Here is an 18732-nt window from a genome sequence, read left to right as displayed (position 1 = left end):
CTGCCACTCCGACTACACTCACACTTCAAAGTGCTGCCGCGGCAACACTCCCGCAGCAGCGCTCCCGCAGCGCTGCCAGGGCAGCGCTTTGAAATTCCAAATGTAGCCATATCCTTACTCAATGGTGTCGGAAGTAACGTGAAGTTACACAGCATGGTCCGTGGCCCAGGCTACACCACCCACCATCCTCTTGCCTTATCCTCACTAAGAAAAATAGTGAGTTCTTGTTAGCCGATAAGTAGTAACAAGGGTAAAATCCTAGTTAAGGCAAAGCAGTACATTGACTTAACACGAGTCAGCAGAAATTTAGGCTTTCCACTTTACCTTAACCAGCTAACTTGTGTTAAAACTACAATCTGCCTTTGCCTTGGCTATGTCTTCACTGCCAAAAAGGTTTTTACAAAGGCACAGGATTTTCCCTTGTGTTAGTTCCCATGCATTAACTACTTCAAATTCAAACTATACCCTTTTTCCTAGCAGAGCCCTACCCTTGAAGTTCATGTGCCCCTCCACCACTTGCAGTGGACATGTCTCTCTGTCACTGCACATAACCTTTGCAGCCCAGATGGGATTTAACCATCATGTAGTGCCCTGGGAGCAGGCAGCTGGGGGTTAGGAGACAAATTCCTGTATCTTACTTCACCCACATGCAACAAATTTCTCCTCCTTTGCACCCACCCTCAGGGGGAAACATCCCTCCTGGGGAGCAGGGCCGGCTTTTGGCCGATTCCCATGAATCGGGCCCCATGCCTAAGAGGGCCCTGCAGTGTCTGGAACAGGGGCCCCGCAAGGTAAGGCCCCGGAGGACAAGTGCTGCCGAGGAAGGACCCTCCGCCAAAGTGCCGCCGGGAACAACGGCAACCGATTGAGCTGCCGCCGAATTGCCACCACTATCTTCGGTGGCGGCTCAATCGCTGTTGCTGTCTTCGGCGGCAGCAGCTCTTTTGAATCAGGACCCACATGTCCTAAAGCCGGCCCTGCTAAGAAGGGCAGGGGGAAAGCAGTGTGGCCTAGTAGGAATAGTCACTAACTCAACAAGAAGTTTGAGAGTGGTAGCTGTGTTAGTCTGTATCAGCAAGAAGAACAAGGAGTACTTGTGGCACTTTAGAGACTAACAAATTTATTTAGGCATAAGCTTTCATGGGCTAAAACCCACTTCATCAGATGCACGCAGTGGAAAATACAGTAGGAAGATATATATACACAGAGAACATGGAAAAAATGAGTGTTGCCATACCAACTCTAATGAGACTAATCAGTTAAGGTGGGCTAGTATCAGCAGGGGAAAAAAAACTTTTGTAGTGATAATCAGGATGGCCCACTTCAAACAGTTGACAAGAAGGTGTGAGTAACAGTAGGGGGAAAATTAGCATGGGGAACTAGTTTTTACTTTGTATAATGACCCATCCACCCCTAGTCTTTATTCAAGCCTAATTTAATGGTGTCCAGTTTGCAAATTAATTCCAGTTCTGCAATTTCTCATTGGAGTCTATTTTTGAAGTTTTTCTTCTTGAAGAATTGCAACTTTTAGGTCTGTAATTGAGTGACCAGAGAGGTTGAGGGGTTCTCCAACTGGTTTTTGAGAGAGAGAGAGAGAGAGAGAGTGTGAGTGTGAGTATCCAAATACATTTGTTAGCCTCTAAGGTGCCACAAGTATCCCTTGTTCTTTCAACACAAAGTGCTTTTTGAGGTGGGTGTGGCATATGGGCTACCTGAGGTCAACTCAGTAGGTTACTCAAACACCCCAGCCCAGTCACCAGAGCTCCAGCCACCCTGCAGGCACCGTGGGGCAAGGGAGCTGTAAGCTGCCCCAAATGAGAGAGCAGCAGCGCCAGTCACCCGCAGGGGAAGGGGCGAGGATGTTACTTACCTGCTCCTCAGTGCAAAGCCAGGAGCACGGGCCTCCTCCCTCACGTGCACGCCCCAAGCCCCGCCCACTAGGGACCACGCCCCTCCCCGAGACACCCACTCTCTGGCTCCACCCCCATACAGACCGGACCCCTCCCTCTAGTCCCAGCCCCGCCCCTCTTTGTAGACGGGTTCTCCCAGCGGGAGCCAATGAGGAAGGAGGAATAGCCAGGCCGCGCCTCCAGCGGCGCGATCGCTTCCGGGGTGAGAGGTTACGCGGCGTTGTCCAAGATGGCGGCGGGAGGTTTCTGTCTGTGCTCGCTAGTCAGGTGAGCGGCGCCTCGGCTCCGGGGTTTGTTGGGGGCGGGAAAGAAAATTGTTTCCCCGCCTCCGCGCTGCCGTTACCCTCCCGCTCGCGTCCTCCCCGCCCTCTGTGTCCGCCGCTCCCCGGCCCCGCGCGCTCGTGCCACGGGCTGGGGCCGGAGCGCGGCGCGGACGTGGCCTTGGCTGCGGGCGCCCTCCGGCTCTTCCTCTCGAGCGCTGTTCGCTCCTCCCGCGGGCAGGCTCTTGGCTCACTCCGGCTGCTCCTCCCTCAGTCTCTGTCACACCCCGGGGCGCCCTTGGAAAGGCTCCTGCGTCCCGCAGGCGCTCACGGCCTGGGGACTGTCAGTGAGACGCAGGCTACGGCTGCACTGGAAGCGCTGCAGCGGCCCAGCTTTGTGCAGAGTGTTGTCCCCTTTCTGATTACTGGTAACGGGACTCCTGAGACCCCGCCCCGCCCTCAATGCTTTGCTCCCTCCCCTCCCAGCTGGGCTTCCTGTGCTTCGGGGTGGGGATGGGAGCTGCTGCAGCCTGCAGGTAGGATGAAGCCGTGACTTAGCAGGGGCTGGCATGGATTAATTACCTGGATCCTCCCCCCAGCGCTGCAGTAGCTGGACTTAGGGTGACCAGACAGCAAGTGTGAAAAATCGGGATGGCGGTGGGGGGTAATAGGAGCCTATGTAAGAAAAAGACCCAAAAATCGGGACTGTCCCTATAAAATCAGGGCATCTGGTCACCCTACGACTTCTGGTGTCCAGTCAGTACATCTGACTGGGCATTGTAAGGTCCCCATTTCCACTGGACTTTCCAGTTAAAAATCAGGCACCTAGCAACCCTAAATTGCACCTAGACACAGAAGCCAAAACCTGGACAGGTGGCAACCCTTAAGTGCAGACACTACAGCAACAGGAGGCGTTCTTCCATGGCTGCAGGAAATCCTCTCCGAGAGCTAGCGGCTAGGTGAGTGGAAGAATTCTTCCAATGCCCCAGCTGTGTCTAACTACATCTCCCAGTGCATGACATTGTTCACAGCTCTGAGTGGTGTAGTTATGCTGACTTTTTACATTGTACTGCAGATTAGGCCTAGTGCTCCTCAGTGCCCAAGTCACCTCTCAAAATGGAACTTAGGTTCCCAAGTCACTTAGCCATTTTTAAAAATTTTACCCCAAGTCTCTTGTGCTGTAGTCTAGGTGTGGCATCTTGATGACTCTGTGCCTTCTACTTGCTCAGAAGGACCATACAGAGGTGGCTAAAGCAAAAAAATAGGGAGTATAGACTCCTAGTTTTTGTCCTTAGCCTTGCCACCCATTTGTGAGACTTTAAACAAATCACTTAATACTTCTGTACCTTAGTTTTCCCATCCGCAAAATGGGATTACACTGATTTACTGTGTAGGTGCTGGGATGCTTAATTTACTGTTAATAAAACAGAAAATCACTTGCTGTAATGTATAGGATCATCAATCAAAGATCAAGGCACTGTATATTCCTTTCCCTCCCTCCGTCCTCCCAAAAAAAAGTCCCTTCCCCAAAGAGTTTACAGTGGTTATGAGAAGCTGGAATAGATGGATGAGACAAACAGGTGAGGAGGAAGGGAAGGATGAAATAACCTGCTTCCTTTATTGCTATCATGTAGTAAACAGCTGTCAACTCACCACCTGCCCAGTCAGTGTCTGTTAGCAGTATTCTATAGGAGTCATGCCAGAGATAGCTATATTTTGGAATTTTTACTTTATTATAATTTTAAATCACCTCCATAAGCTTATTGTAACCTTCTTTTCTATTGCAGTCTTCCAAGCAGAGGTTTGAAAGCAAGCCAGTAATAAGCTAGCTGTTAAAACAAGGTGCCGATATCCCTGAGAGCGAATAATCTGAGAAACTGCCTAGGAAATATATATAGTATTTACTGTTTAATTCATTTTTTTCCATATATTATTTTGTACAAATGATGTTTGAATTTAATTTTCCCTGCTTGTTCCAGGTTGCTGTGCTCATTGTTCATCCCTGGATTGTTTCTAAGTGGAGCTTTATGTCTCTGTTTGGTTGTACTGCTGTGGGGAATACGGCTGTGGCTACAACAAAGGAAAAATCAGTTGGCCTCAACAGGAAAAGATGGGAAACGTCAATTGGTTGTTGCATTTTTCCATCCATATTGCAATGCAGGTGGTGGAGGGGAGAGAGTCTTGTGGTGTGCCATAAGAGCACTGCAGAAAAAGTAAGTGCATGCGCTTAGCAAAGTGCAAGTTTATACTGCAGTTTGATTTTTCCTGATACTTTTTATGGTATTATCTATGCAGTTTTTGGCAGCCCATATATTTAAGTAGACCACATCTAATCCAAACAGTTTCCTGAGGCATTCAAACCCTACATCTAAAACCTCTTTACCCTTTTGACACATGCATTAGTCTACACTACACTCTTCCTCCTTTTTACTTTTGGTTTGCAGTAGAAGGACCAGTTCTGCAGTCTTGAAATTTCGTCTTCTGAGTGGGAATATCCTGCCCTGCAAGTTGAATTCTACTAAATAACAACATGGGTTCTTCTAATTAGCCAAAAAACAGCCCCACGTTTTTGTAGATCAAAGAATCTTAAGGTTCCAGAAATTTTGGTTAAAAAAAAAAAATTAAAAATCTGGTTCAGTTAAACCAAAACCAGTATTGTGTAAGGCCAACATGTTTAAGACCAAGGCTAAAAGTTTGTTCTCACTTCTGGTAATTTTGAGATGGAAATAAGTTTGTTGCATAAATTGTGACAAATTGTGATAGAAAAAGATTTGTGAAATTCTTCTTTATTGTACTCTTTCAGGTACAAAGATGCAATATATGTTGTCTATACTGGCGATAAAGATGTCAGTGGAGAACAGATCGTAGAAAGTGCTTTCAGAAGATTCAACATCAAATTAACTCATCCTGTGAAGTTTGTGTTCCTAGTAAAACGTTACCTTGTGGAGGCCTCTCTTTACCCTCACTTCACTTTGCTGGGTCAAAGTTTAGGGTCTGTGTTTCTTGGTTGGGAAGCTCTTATGAAGTGTGTTCCTGATGTTTACATTGACTCAATGGGTTATGCCTTCACATTGCCTCTGTTTAAGTACTTAGGAGGTTGCCGTGTTGGGTGTTATGTTCATTATCCAACTATCAGCACTGACATGCTTTCTATGGTTAGGAGTCAGAATGCCAGATTTAACAATGCAGCCTTCATTACAAGGAATCCCCTTCTCAGCAAACTCAAACTTGTCTATTACTATTTGTTTGCTTTTGTATACGGATTGGTTGGTTCTCGCAGTGATGTCATTATGGTTAATTCTTCATGGACCCTAAATCACATCCTTTCCCTCTGGAGAGCTGGCGCTTGTACAAGTGTTGTGTATCCCCCTTGTGATGTTCAGACATTCCTGGATATTCCATTACATGAAGAAAAGAGCACCACAGAATATTCCATTGTCTCTCTAGGACAGTTTAGGCCTGAGAAGGACCATCCTTTGCAAATCAGAGCCTTTGCAAAATTCCTGGAAAAGACAGCTCTGGGGCAGCAGTCGTTGCCAAAGCTCATCCTGATTGGAGGCTGTCGTAATCAACAAGATGAGCAGCGTGTAAACAGACTTAAAAAGCTTTGTGAAGAGCTAGGCGTTGACAAAAAGGTGGAGTTCAAAGTAAACATTCCATTTGAGGAGCTAAAACAGTACCTGGCAGATGCAATTATCGGTCTGCACACCATGTGGAATGAGCACTTCGGAATTGGTGAGTACTTTTCCTTGACCTTAAGCACCTTAAGGCTCTGAATTCAGCTGAGGGAGGGGTGGGGAGGGAAGCTTGCTTTATGAACATGAATGAGGTACAGAAATAAGGACTTGCTTACTTTTCCTATTTGTGGAATGGGGTATAAGACTGACCATACCTCTCTGGTATGCGTGCAGGATGAGACAAACTTTGCATCCTAATAGATGGACTGATTACATCAATTTCAGCTTGCTGAAGCCACAGCCAAATAATCAGCCATTACTAAACTACAGTTAACAAAAGTAACAACCGAAGTGACTTACGCTGTACAGGACCATGATGTAAGTAAAGCCTGTTCAGTCAGTTCAGAAGCATACTCTAGCTGATAGAATTTTCCTCCTATATAGCATCTTGATGGCTTTTCTATTACTTTCTTCATTCTCTTTCTTTGCCTACTCTTGCTTCTCACCTCCCCCAAGCCCTTCTTTTTTTAAACACAATATCTACTTTGTTTCCATATGTGAGAATCTTTTTGTTGTCTTCCATTATTGACTTTTTTTTTCCCATTTCCTGTTACTTCCTATTGGATTTTTTCCCTTTACTAAAACTGGTGAGACTTTTCAGTCTTGCTCCTATCTTGCTGCGATAAGGGGATAAATATTGGCAACAGTGTCAATTGTAACATAATTTGCTGATTTCTCTTACGATTGTGCAGTGATCAAAAATGTTTTCTTCTGTGTTCTGGTCTAGGCTCAGTGCTTAGACGTACCTTCAATACCAGTACATTTTTGTAATGGTCCCTCAAGGAATTCTAGTCCTGCCAGGTCATAAGATATTGGACTTCTAAATCCGCAATTATAATTTTGCTCATTTCCACACCCATCCTCTCCCCAAAGACTTCACTTTTTGCCAGAATAGCATATAGACACCCTACTCAGATTATGGCCCTGAATTCCAGTATGATTTAGCAGCTCACCTTCCAGGGCTTTTATCTTTAGAAAACAGGATTCCAAGCTTTAGAATATAGTTCCAGCATTATTTTCTACCTATGGCAATTTTTGAGCTAACAGCATTTAAAATGTCAGAATTGCAACAAAGCAGCAGCAAGGCATTAATCAGAATGCTGTCTTTTGAGGGTTGTTGTATAATCTATGGGGGTCGAATACAAATGCTATGTACTATTCAATTCCAGCACTCGTTTAGTATTCGAAGGTGTTTTAGCCTTTTGATTTTCGGTTGTTGCTGATCCCTGGGGTTAGCAGTGTACCTAGTTCAGTGCATCTTCATTCTGTCCACTTCTGCTCTTTTCAATATGTAGCTTTTTATTCAAGTCATATTGTGTCTATTATACAAATCAGACTAGTGAAATATACTAAAAATCTCAACCTAGAAATCCAATGTTACAATATGAGTTGGCTGTAACTTGATAGATATGGCTAAAGCCTCTGGATAGCACAAACAGATTTTCTTTTGTTATATACCTGCTACTCTTTTCATACTGAGCTTGAACTCAGATGTCAGAGTCTGATGCTAAGAAATTAAATGATAAAACAGCACCTAATACAAGTTTAGAGTTCTAGCACTGTATGTCTTTTCCCTACAGTTTTAAGTGTTGTTGAATCCATAAGTAGAGATGGTCTTCCCCCTTCGCCGCCCCCAAATTTTGATGACAACATTTTTTTAAAAACTAATTTTTCTATAAAACTTTTCAGGGTTCAGATAGGAAAAACATAGAAAACTGGTTTTCCAGTATCCCCCCAAAAAAGGCTGAGTGAGCAAGCAGTTTTCACTGAAAGTTTTTATTTTTATCCAATCAGCTGAAATCTTCATTTTTTAGTTGCACACAAAAAGATGAAAATTTTGGTGTAGGTTTTTCAATGAAAAATGTGAAACATTTTGGGAAAAAATGGTTCTAAAGTGTCTATTTTGAAAAAACACTTCCACTGAAAAAGCTCAACCAGTTCTATGTACATATGAGAACTGTATTCTTAACATGTTTTTTGTATCTTTCCAGGAATAGTTGAATGTATGGCAGCTGGCACAATTATTCTGGCTCACAATTCTGGTGGCCCCAAACTAGATATCGTGGTACCCTATGAAGGACATATTACAGGATTTCTAGCAGAAAATGAGGACGATTATTCTGAGACCATGGCTCAGATCCTTTCTTTGTCTCCTGAAAAGAGGCTGGAAATCAGACAAAATGCTCGCCAGTCTGTGAACAGATTTGCTGACCAAGAGTTTGAAGGGGCGTTCCTATTGTCTGTGGAGCCGTTATTTAAATAAATGTCATTTGTGTACGTGGATAATAACTTTTTATACATATGTCACTTGTAAATATTTTTTTAATCTATGCTATCATGGTGCAATAAAAAGCCCTATACTTCTAATGGGACATCAGCTCTGCGCATTAAACAATTTTTATTAGGGAGGGGAGGAAACCCCATTCCATGAAAATTAACTTTTTTCCAATGGACTTACAGGGCACTGCTAAAGTTTCTAAATTCTTAATGTTTTCTCATGTGTAGTAGAGCTGCATGTGGAAACTCCTCATATTTAGGTTATTTTAAAGTGGTTTTTTTCTTTTGGAAGACTTCTTGCCTTAAAACAACAGGCAGGGAAAACAGATTGAGTGGCATGCTACAGTGGAGGGATTCAGTTTTTAAAGATAAACACTTTGCTGATTTTGATAAGAGTCAGATGCTAAAGCCAAAAAACTTATCTCCAGGGTTAAAAGACTATTCTGAAGTTTCCAATGAAGGCTTTGCTTGTTCTTTGAGTACAGATGGCCATGATTAATGCTGCTTTGTATTTATGATGCAAACCTTAATATTACCAAATCCTTCCTGAAATATTACATAAATCTAACTATTTATATTAGGTACTCTCCTTTCACAATGTAAAAGAAAAGTTAAGTTTACAGTTTCTTTGCTTGCATTCCCTAATGCAAATTTTTCAGACATCTGTCTCAAATCAGAATAAACAAACACTATTTTGCAGCCTTAGCTATAGGGTTCACTAAGGTTTAATCCTACAGTGCTTTTAAAAAAAAGCAGGAGCAGAGGTTTAACTATTTGCAGCTATCCCTTGTATTAACCATATCTTCTTCCTCTTAGAAGGATAACTTGTTTTCTCGTGCCTTTTTTTTTTTTTTTTTTTAATATTTTAAAGAAAATTGAAAACTTGATCAGACAGAGCCTATTCCAGTGGCTCACAAATTTGGACTTTAAACTACTGCTTCGGGTAACATTGAAACACTGTAGTCTAATGGTTAAAACACTACAGCAATAGACTTCTGCTTTTAACAAAAATGGTTGGTTTGCTATGGTCTACTATAGGCTTTTTTTATATTTTAGCAAAGTAAAAAAGCTAGTAAGAGAAAGGAAAGAACTACTGAAATCAAACAGTTTTATTATTGTGTTCCTTCCATTTAAATAATATCCAGACAGCTTACATCTAAAATTTGAGAGGACAGCTGGAATGACTCCTTACCATGTTTTATCCTCTTCCAGCTGTCATTTTTTTGCATAATAGCACTTCTAATTAGAAATTCAGGTACATAACATCCCAGTGGTACTAGTAAACTTTGCTGCTATTATTAATTATAAAATAAGAGCTGTGCAAGTCAAACTTATGGGTTCCTGTCTCTTAATGGCTTACTAGAAGGAGCTACAAGCGGTACAGGACAACATATGACTGGAAAGCTTCACCAAACAGACGGATTTGGGGGAAGAGAGGTAGGGGAGTAGGTGTATAACTGGAAGAGTGCACTTCTGACATAGGGAACAGAGAAAAGCACAAAGTCAGGAACGTACTAAAGACTGGATGGAGAGAGAGGCAGTGTAGATGAGTAAAGATATTAGCAGGAGCTGAGTTTGCTTTTCATTTTGGCCAGAGATTTTTTTTAAAAGGGATTAATTTTAGCCACTTGAATAAGTAGCCTGAATGTTGAAAGAGCAGCATGTCAAGCAGCTCCCACTTGTTTCAAATGAGTGCTCAGCACTTCTTCAGGTGCCTAAATATGGATTGAGAAACTTAACTTTAGACACCTGTTTTTAAAATATTGGCCCTGCTATGGCTCTATCTTCCAGCAACTTAGGAAAGTCTTGAAGCAACAGTCAACCTCCTATTTTAGCTGATTGCTGCTTCCTGCCTGCCTTCTCCATTACATGTGTCAGCAGTAAGTGGATCAGTGTTATTGTCTAAAACCTCATCAGGTTTCCCAGGTATTTTACTAGCTAAGCTTTCTCTCTCTCCTTCTGGTTTGTCTTTGTTTGCTGACTGGATTGGCACCTCTCTGTCTTCCTCTGCCAGAGAAGTTACCACTTTTTCTAGTGATTCCACCAGCTCATCCCTCAATTCATCTTCAGATTCTTCAAAGTTCCTACATGTTTAAACAAAGAAAATGGATGTTAATAAAATGTGTCACCATTATTAGCTGTCCTGGTCTCAAAGCCCATAAGGTCTTCATTTAAAAAAAATTGTTTTGTGAGAAGTATAAGAACGGCCATACCAAGTCAGACCAAAGGTCCATCTAGCCCAGTATTTGTTTACCGACAGTGGCCAATACCAGGTGCCCCAGAGGGAGTGAACCTAACAGGCAATAAAAGCTGGGTATGAAATTTAAATATTTTCCTGTCTCCATTCCTCTGTCCTGTTAAGCTCCACTAAAACTACAACTTAAGTGATGCGGAGACAGCCAATGTTATCATTGCTGTATCTGCATTTGTCTATACTAATGGTGTAGAAAGCATTAGTATTGGCATGTTCATGAACTAATTTAAGTTGACCTAATTCTGTAGTTTAACAAGATCTAAAATCCAGTTTGGCTGCTAACAACTTTCTCTGTTTAATTACACTGTGAAAAGTCTAAAGGGACAAAGGAATTTTTTTTAAAGCAACTTAGCCTGCTGGGCCAGTTTTCCTATGAGAAGGAATCTGTCCATTCATAGCTTTTTCCTCTTCTGGAGTAACTTGACTTAAGTTACATTATCCATATCAGTGACTTACGTGTCATCATCATCAGATCTTGGCTCAAGTCTGTTTTCATCGGTATCGATAGTGGAGCCTGTTTCTGCATTATCATCCTTATTCTCTTTTGGCAGCCAGGGTGATAATGTCCCCTCTGGAGAGTGGGAGGGGAAAAAATACCTGGTAAGTGTACCAAAAATATCTAAAACCACTACAGAAATTCTTGGAATGGATTTTGTTCAAATCACAACAATGCAAACACCAAACTTCACTGATGGCCATTGTTGCTGTTCATAGAAATATTTAGATAGTCATAGCTCCCTAATCATGTTTACTTTCCAGCACAAAACCTAGTGGGTGGGAGGGCAATGCAGATCTGAAAGTTCAGAGAAGACTGAATTTTTAAAAATTGCCCTGGTATTGCTTAAGGGCCTTATTCTGCAAATAATCCATCTGGAATGAATGTGACTATTTGGGTAGCAAGGTATTTAATGTGAGCAAAGGTGGCAGAATTGGGTCTTAAGTCTGGTTTATTAGACTTAATTGCTAAAAGATAGATCAGCTAAAAGTCTGTGATCCTAGTACAGCACTCCCTCTATGGCTTGTTGAATATGGGTAGTGAGGTTTTAGCCTGGTTCAAATTTCTTAAAAGAAGTATATCTATGAGGAGAGAATAATATTGTCAGGATGGGGTAGTTTTTTAAATAGCCTGACATGCTGAGAGAGCGCATGTATGTTAGTTAGCTAGGGAGTGTTGATTGTGCAACTTCAAGTGAAAGAATTTTCCCTGTAATCCATTCAATATGCTAGTGTTTAACACATGCAATTGAATTGGTTTTAAAGGCCTGTATCTAATTCCACGTTCAGTTAATTTGCATTGGAGCGTGCAAAACATACTCCTTTCCAATTGCACTAATTACGTTATGAAAATTGTTTTACACTTCCTTTTTGGCAACATGCATTGTAACTTTGTGTTGGGTTTTTTCTTTTTAAAAACCATCACCTTAACGGTATGCTGCAACCTAACTGATTAGGGCTCAATGTTGATGTCCTATATGTGGAATTGTACCATGTTCAAAGTCAGTTGTGCTTATGCCATCATATGCTATATCCTGTAGAAGAGCTATAGCAATTTATGTTGATGTATCCAAAAACAGTGCAGCTACTAATAATATACAGAAGATTTTCTTATGTCTTGGGAAAGTGTTTTGAAAAAATGTTCATTGCCAGAGATAGCTTTCTCTAAAGTAAGAACAGCTGAATTCCCGTTCTTGTCCCCTGACAAAGTGAAACTGATGATAATTTCAAAATAATGCTGGATAGAAAAAATGTGCTGGCTTTGTGAAGTTAGTAAGCTGCAAAAATTCAGTGGCAGTTATAATACCATCTGGATCCCCCTAGCTCTAAAATACTAACCATCTACTAAATGACTGAACCCTTCTCTTTGGTCTTAATAGTTTGCCAAGTGATTAAAATATTTTTATTTCACAGGTCCTATGCTAGCTACAATAAGAACATTTTAATCAAAGAAAAACTCCCTCTGGAGATGTTGGACATCTTATGTCTCTCTCCATTCTTAATATCTTATTTCCATTTTCATCATCAAAATATTTAGTAAAATTCTTCAGAGGACTTATCCTATAATTTGCAGTAACAAATATCCTACCAGATTCCTCTTCAGTCCAGGTGAAGGAGTCATTAGACAGTTCTGCTTTCGCTAAGATACTCAGCAGTGTCCCAGGTGCTTCTTGTTTCCATTGTTTCCTGTTTTCTGGTGTTTCTTCAGGCACGACAACCACCTGGCCAGCTAGGAAATAGGAGGAGCATCAAGTCGCTGCATGTGATAAAACGTGAATGTGACTTGGCATTATTGCCATGTTCCCTTGCCAACTTAAAAAGATTTTCATTTTTATAGTGAAGTTTCTCATTTCTTTGGCTCCTTAAGTAGCTAATTGCTTTCCTTTGGGATTTTCCTTCTCCAAGCAGACTGCTTTATCTGCAGTATTTGTTCTGACTGGTATTGCAAGGAAGGCCTACTTTTGGAGTATTTGCCACCAAATTTTCTAATGATCAGGTAACACCATTGTTTCTAATACTCAAAAATAACAAGATTAAACACTTTGATACTATTCTTGTAGAGATACTTTATAGTGAGGACAGAGGGGTAGCCATGTTAGTCTGGATCTGTAAAAAGCAACAGAGTCCTGTGGCACCTTATAGACTAACAGACCTATTAGAGCATAAGCTTTCGTGGGTGAATACCCACTTTGTCATTCATCTGACGAAGTGGGTATTCACCCACGAAAGCTCATGCTCCAATACACCTGTTAGTCTATAAGGTGCCACAAGGCTCTTTGTTGCTTTCTACAAGAATAATTACATTTTCATTAAAGCAAAATAGCCTTCTACAATTCAGACCTTGTGTAAGGAGGTGCAACTCCATTGACTAATTCCTGATCTCTTTCTCATAGTCCATTACGGGCTGAGAAAACTTCACGGGAGGTGTCCCTGACATATACCATCAAAAGTGGAATGAAAGAGGGATGGTGTGGTCCTTAAACCCACGTAAGGGGGAGAAGAGCAAACATGGTTTAGCGCCAATCCCTGAGCCTCATGGAAGCCTTTCCATGCCAGTTGTAGGCATGTGTACAAATCCTTTGGAGGGTCTCCACTAAGAAACCCGCATGTGGAGGGGAAGTGAAGCCAGGACGTAGTGTAGTGCTGGTCTTCCCCTGGAATAGACAAGGAGCTACAGGCTGGTGCTGTTCTTCTTTTGTAGATCCCTGAGCTCCATTTCCCCTGTCACTAATCCCTGCCTCTGGAGGAGAGAAGGCAGAAGGTTTGCAAGTCCTAACAGACTGCTCCTATCTTTGCCTTCTTGTGAGTGTTTCTGGGGGAAAAACATAGCTCGCTGTTATTTGAGTGCCATAGTGTAGTTTGGCCCTGTACACACAGAGGAGCCTGCCAGAACAAGCTTACAGTCAAAATTAGATATAAATAATATAGCTCATGCATAATACACCGAACGAAGGTTTAGTCTCAGAGTAGCGCAGATATTCTTGTCCACAACAGTAAATACCAGCCTCTGGACAACTATGGATTAACAAAGCTCTCAGGGCAGTTCCCTGATGTTCCCTTCTGCTGAGAGAATGATGGCTATAATGTTGATTCTTTACAATTAAAGGAAGAGGAAAACCCTCAGTGTGCTGATATGGAGCTGCGTCCCCCATCCCCATCCCCAGAAAATATTTAGGCCAGGTTTTAGCTGGGCCTCAGCCCAACAGCCACTGTTGCTGTGCAGTTTTTCACCCACAATTAAATATGATTAAATTGCACCCACAACTGCATTTTTTAAAAAACCTGTTTTTAATTGTGCTTGCAATTCTGGAGATCATTGTGAAAACTAAGGCCGTAGGGCCACCTTCTGTCTTTCCCAGTGGCAGTCCCTGCAGACAGTCTTGCTGAGTCCAGGCACCCATGGCAGAGTTGACACAGAGAGAGAACTGGTGTCAGAGCAGCCTCCTCTGAAAAGATCGACCACAACAACCACCACCCTTTGGAATGGTGCAAAGGACTCTCTGCCACGTGACAGCATATTTCTGTGTGTCAATGCGGAAACAGGAGGAGGACCATGATTCCGTCCCCATCCCACTCTTGGGTGCTGTTGCTGATAGACTTCCCTGGGTTCCAGGAACACAAGGCCCAAGACTGTGGTTATTCCTTGTGCACATTTGCAAGGTGGGAGATAGCTTCTTGCACCTTTTCCCACCCTGTACACGCATGCAGGGCAAGCCACAGTCTAGCTCATATCATAAAGCACTAGTTAAGCACTCATTATGATTGATGATGATAACACCAACTTCTTATATAGTGCTTTTCATCAGTAGATTTCAATGCACTTTACAAAAGATGGAAAGTAGCATTATCCCCATTTTACACACATTAGAACAAATGGCAAATTATTACTACATCCTTTGGTTGAATATATGTGATAACCTCAATTACCATGACAAACTCCTGTAATAACAGCACAACAGATCTCATGAATAGTCTATTGTGAAACTCCCAAATCAAAACACTATTGTTTAAATGTCTATAACCAGTCTGGCCGGAGTAAGTTGGTCTTTGTCCACACACAGTAAAAAACACCAAATTCATACCAAGTTCACTTCCAGCCATTGTAGGGCAGACAGATGTGACATCTGCCTCAGCTAGAAAATCCAGGAGAGTCTGGGGGGCTCCAGCTTGCCATTGTTTTCTGATTTCCATGGCATTATCTATATTGCCAGCCTCTAAGAGAAAGAAAAGAACAAATAAATATTTCAATGCCCTTCAAACAAATTTTACTGTGATTCTAATGCTTACTCTGACATATATTGGAAACAAATCCTGTAAACAAGGATCCATCAGATGCTATGATAGGAGTCACTGACTGAATTAAGTGAGCGTAACTACTAATTAATTTCCACGGTCAATATATTCACTTGCCCTGTGCTTCCCTAAGTAATACCTCCTTCCGGAGAGCATAGTTCTTCCAAAGTTTTTTGTGTGTGATCTTCATAGATCTTCATCCATTTCTCCTTAAGATTCTCACCATCCTCAAAAGTTAACGTCTCATTAAGTTTATCTAGTTCCTGAAACAAAACAGATTTTAGTAAGAAACAGAACATAAACATTAGGCAGTCACTTAATTCCCGTTTTTATTGATTTTTTCAAATGTTTTCAGGTGGAGAGGCAGATTGAAACAGTGACAGAACATGAAAAGTGATAATGCAGCAGGAGTTTCAGAATACACATGATTATTTGTAAAACACTGGTTTGCAAGAGGCTTTCCAAACATGTAGGAAGACAGGTTGGTAGATTGGTGCCTAATAAATAGTGTGTGTTATTTTGAAAAGGAGTTCTACTTTCAGATGTTAGGGTTTTTAAAACACATAACCACATCACTCTCTATAGATCTTCTAAAGTGTCATTTCGATTTCTTCCAAAAGTGTCTGATTCACTGTTGTATTATTTCTGCTTTGTGCTTAGAATCATAGAAGATTAGGGTTGGAAGAGACCTCTGGAGGTCATCTAGTCCAACCACCTGCTCAAAGCAAGACCAACCCCAACTAAATCATCCCAGACAGGGCTTTGTCAAGCCAGGCCTTAAAAACCTCTAAGGATGGAGATCCCACCCTCCCTATGTAACCCATTCCAGTGTTTCACCACCCATCTAGTGAAATAGTTTTTTCTAATATCCAACCTAGACCTCCCCCACTGCAACTTCAGATTATTGTTTCTTGTTCGGTCATCTGCCACCACTGAGAACAGCCTAGCTCCATCCTCTTTGGAACCCTCCTTCAAGTATTTGAAGCCTGCTATCAAATCCCTCCTCACTCTTTTCTCCTGCAGACTAAATAAGTTCCCTCAGCCTCTCCTCATAAGTCATGTGCCCCAGCCTCCTCCTCATTTTTGTTGCCCCCTACTGGACCCTCTCCAATTTGTCCACATCCTTTCTGTAGTGGGGAGTCCAAAACCAGACGCAGTATTCCAGATGTGGCCTCACCAGTGCCAAATAGAGGGGAATAATCACTTCCCTCGATCTGCTGGCAATGCTCCTACTAATGCAGCCCAATATGCCGTTAGCCTTCTTGGCAACAAGGGCACACTGCTGACTCATATTCAGCTTCTCATCCACTGTAATCTCCAGGTTCTTTTCAGCAGAATTGCTGCTTAGCCAGACAGTCCCCACCCTGTAGCAGTGCATTGGATTCTGCCGTCCTAAGTGCAGGACTCTGCACTTATCCTTGTTGAACCGCATTAGGTGATTGATATTCCTCACTCCCTGCCCATTGAAATCTAAATGGAGCTATCCTGGCATAACACAGGAGTAATGCAGCAGTGACTCAGGCCCAACTTTTACTTTTAAATTCTTTGAACAAGTTATTTCGGTAGAAGAATGAAGATCGGCCTTATTATCATATGTTTATTTATAAGCCAGCTCAGCATCCCACAAAAAAGGGTATAAAAATCAGTTTCTTTGCAAACTCAATAGGCTTAGAAATTAAAGTAGTAAGTCGGCATGATTAGGGAACAACAGGATGTTTTGCCTGAGAAGCTTAATTCCCAGTAAGTGAAGATGAGGTGTCTGAACCATGGCATACATAGTAACTTTAAAGGCTCCAGTAAGGAATTATATTAGGCAGAAGTTCTGACTGCAGCCCTATTTCTATGAAAGTTTCTACACACTGCACTGTATTACCAGTTCTGTGGTACTGTTGAACTTATAAACTCTGCAGGAACCCTCTGGTCTGCAGAGCTTGAAAATGTAGCAAAGTCAGAGAGAATAACCAGGACCACATATGTAGTTTATAACTCTATAAGACAAGAGAGGCTCTTGGCCCTAGTGATCCTCTTTGATTCTGTGCAATTTATAAGCTGCACAGACAACTGAGGCCACAGAGGTTATATACAGTACATAGTTCTCCAGAAATGCTATGGACTTTTGAATTCTATGGAACAACCACCAATTCAAAACAACTGTAGCTAGTAGGTCCAAAAGCAGCCACTGACATGTTTCAGAAATACTCAAAGGCAGTTTATTAAAGTAATTTATAAGCCAAATTTGGAGATTGCAGACTAAATCACTTTTGAGATACGATATTCCCCAAAAAACTTTTACAAAAGTAAAATTACTCTGGGCTTTCATCCTTTTGTTTCTGATTAGGGCTGTCAATTAATTGCAGTTAACTCATGCGATTAACTCAAAAAATTAATACCGATTAAAAAAATTAACTGCAATTACTTGTACCAGTTAAACAACAGAATACCAATTGAAATTTATTAAATATTTTGGATGTCTTTCTACACTTTCAAATATATTGATTTCAATTACAACACAGAGTACAAGGTGTATAGTGCTCACTTTATATTATTTTTAATACAAATATTTGCACTGTAAAAATGATAAAGAGATAGTATTTTTCAATTCACCTCATACAAGTACTGTAGTACAATATCTTTATTGAGAAAGTGCAACTTGCAAATGTCGATTTTTTTTTGTTACATAACTGCACTCAGAAAGCAAAACAATGTAAAACTTGAGAACCTCCACATCCTATTTATTGTTCAGCCAATTGCTAAGACAAACAAGTTTGTTTACATTTACAGGACAAAATGCTGCCTGCTTCTTATTTACAATGTCACCGGCATTTGTGAGAACAGGCATTTGAGTGCAGTTATTTTTTTTGTACATAATTCTACATTTGTAAGTTCAACTTTCATGATAAAGAGACTGCACTACAGTACTTGTATTAGATGAACTGAACAATACTGTTTCTTTTGTTTTTTACTATGCAAATATTTGTAATAAAAAATAATATAACGTGACCACTGTACACTTTCTATTCTGTGTGGTATTTGAAATCAATATATTTGAAAATGTAGAAAACATCCCAAATATTTAAATAAATGGTTTTCTATCCTTTAACAGTGCGACTCATTGTGATTCATCTTTTTAATCACGATTCTTCACGATTAATTTTTTTAATCGCTTGACAGCCCTATTTCTGATTAATGCTTTATCCAATCACCATCAAATTTCCCCCTCCAAAAATCTTCCTCTGGCAGATGATCATACCTGTGCAATATCAAGTGGAATGTTTTCATTATAACAAAGGGAGAAGGAAGAGGATTATAATGGAAACCTAGTTACAACTTATATGACGGAGCTGCTATCATATCTTCAGACTACTAAAGCAAATGTGTTTTTAACATAGCTACAACATACCTCTTCTTGCACAGTATCTTCCTCAGGAACACATGCATCTAAATTAATTTCAAATTTTACTCCTCCCTAAAAAAAAGACGTTCACATACTTTATTAAAGTAGCTCA

General features: G+C 41.2%; 2 protein-coding genes across 5 annotated transcripts in view; one reads left to right on the top strand and one right to left on the bottom strand.

The window, feature by feature from the left end:
* Window positions 1-2041: 2041 nt before the first annotated feature.
* Window positions 2042-8279, top strand: LOC115652311 (GDP-Man:Man(3)GlcNAc(2)-PP-Dol alpha-1,2-mannosyltransferase-like). 4 transcript variants are annotated; one of them, XR_004000600.1, is made up of 5 exons: window positions 2042-2177; window positions 4150-4383; window positions 4974-5905; window positions 6133-6225; window positions 7899-7986. XR_004000600.1 is itself a non-coding variant. In XM_030564206.1 (4 exons), exons 1-4 carry the CDS (start codon window positions 2140-2142, stop codon window positions 8168-8170), a joined length of 1476 nt encoding a protein of 491 aa, XP_030420066.1. In that variant the 5' UTR covers window positions 2097-2139; the 3' UTR covers window positions 8171-8279. The 4 variants fall into 4 exon arrangements, 2 of the variants coding, with proteins under 2 accessions (XP_030420066.1, XP_030420077.1); XR_004000601.1 differs by having other exon boundaries at window positions 6082-6225; XM_030564206.1 differs by lacking the exon at window positions 6133-6225 and having other exon boundaries at window positions 2097-2177; window positions 7899-8279.
* A 114-nt stretch (window positions 8280-8393) lies between these two features.
* LOC115652307 (serine/threonine-protein kinase Nek5-like) overlaps window positions 8394-18732 on the bottom strand; it is a 42106-nt gene continuing 31767 nt past the window's right edge. Inside the window, exons 18-23 of the mRNA XM_030564191.1 lie at window positions 18627-18692; window positions 15366-15489; window positions 15016-15147; window positions 12522-12662; window positions 10895-11009; window positions 8394-10268 (exon numbers count right to left, since the gene is read on the bottom strand). Of these exons, the coding sequence (XP_030420051.1) occupies window positions 10016-10268; window positions 10895-11009; window positions 12522-12662; window positions 15016-15147; window positions 15366-15489; window positions 18627-18692 (831 nt within the window). The 3' untranslated portion in view covers window positions 8394-10015. The remainder of the gene's footprint in view (window positions 10269-10894; window positions 11010-12521; window positions 12663-15015; window positions 15148-15365; window positions 15490-18626; window positions 18693-18732) is intronic.

The sequence above is a fragment of the Gopherus evgoodei genome, chromosome 1 (assembly GCF_007399415.2).
Source record: "Gopherus evgoodei ecotype Sinaloan lineage chromosome 1, rGopEvg1_v1.p, whole genome shotgun sequence".
In the NCBI taxonomy this organism is placed as follows: domain Eukaryota; kingdom Metazoa; phylum Chordata; order Testudines; family Testudinidae; genus Gopherus; species Gopherus evgoodei.
The sequence above is the reverse complement of the archived record's forward strand: the minus strand, read 5'-3'. Positions and strand labels throughout refer to the sequence as shown.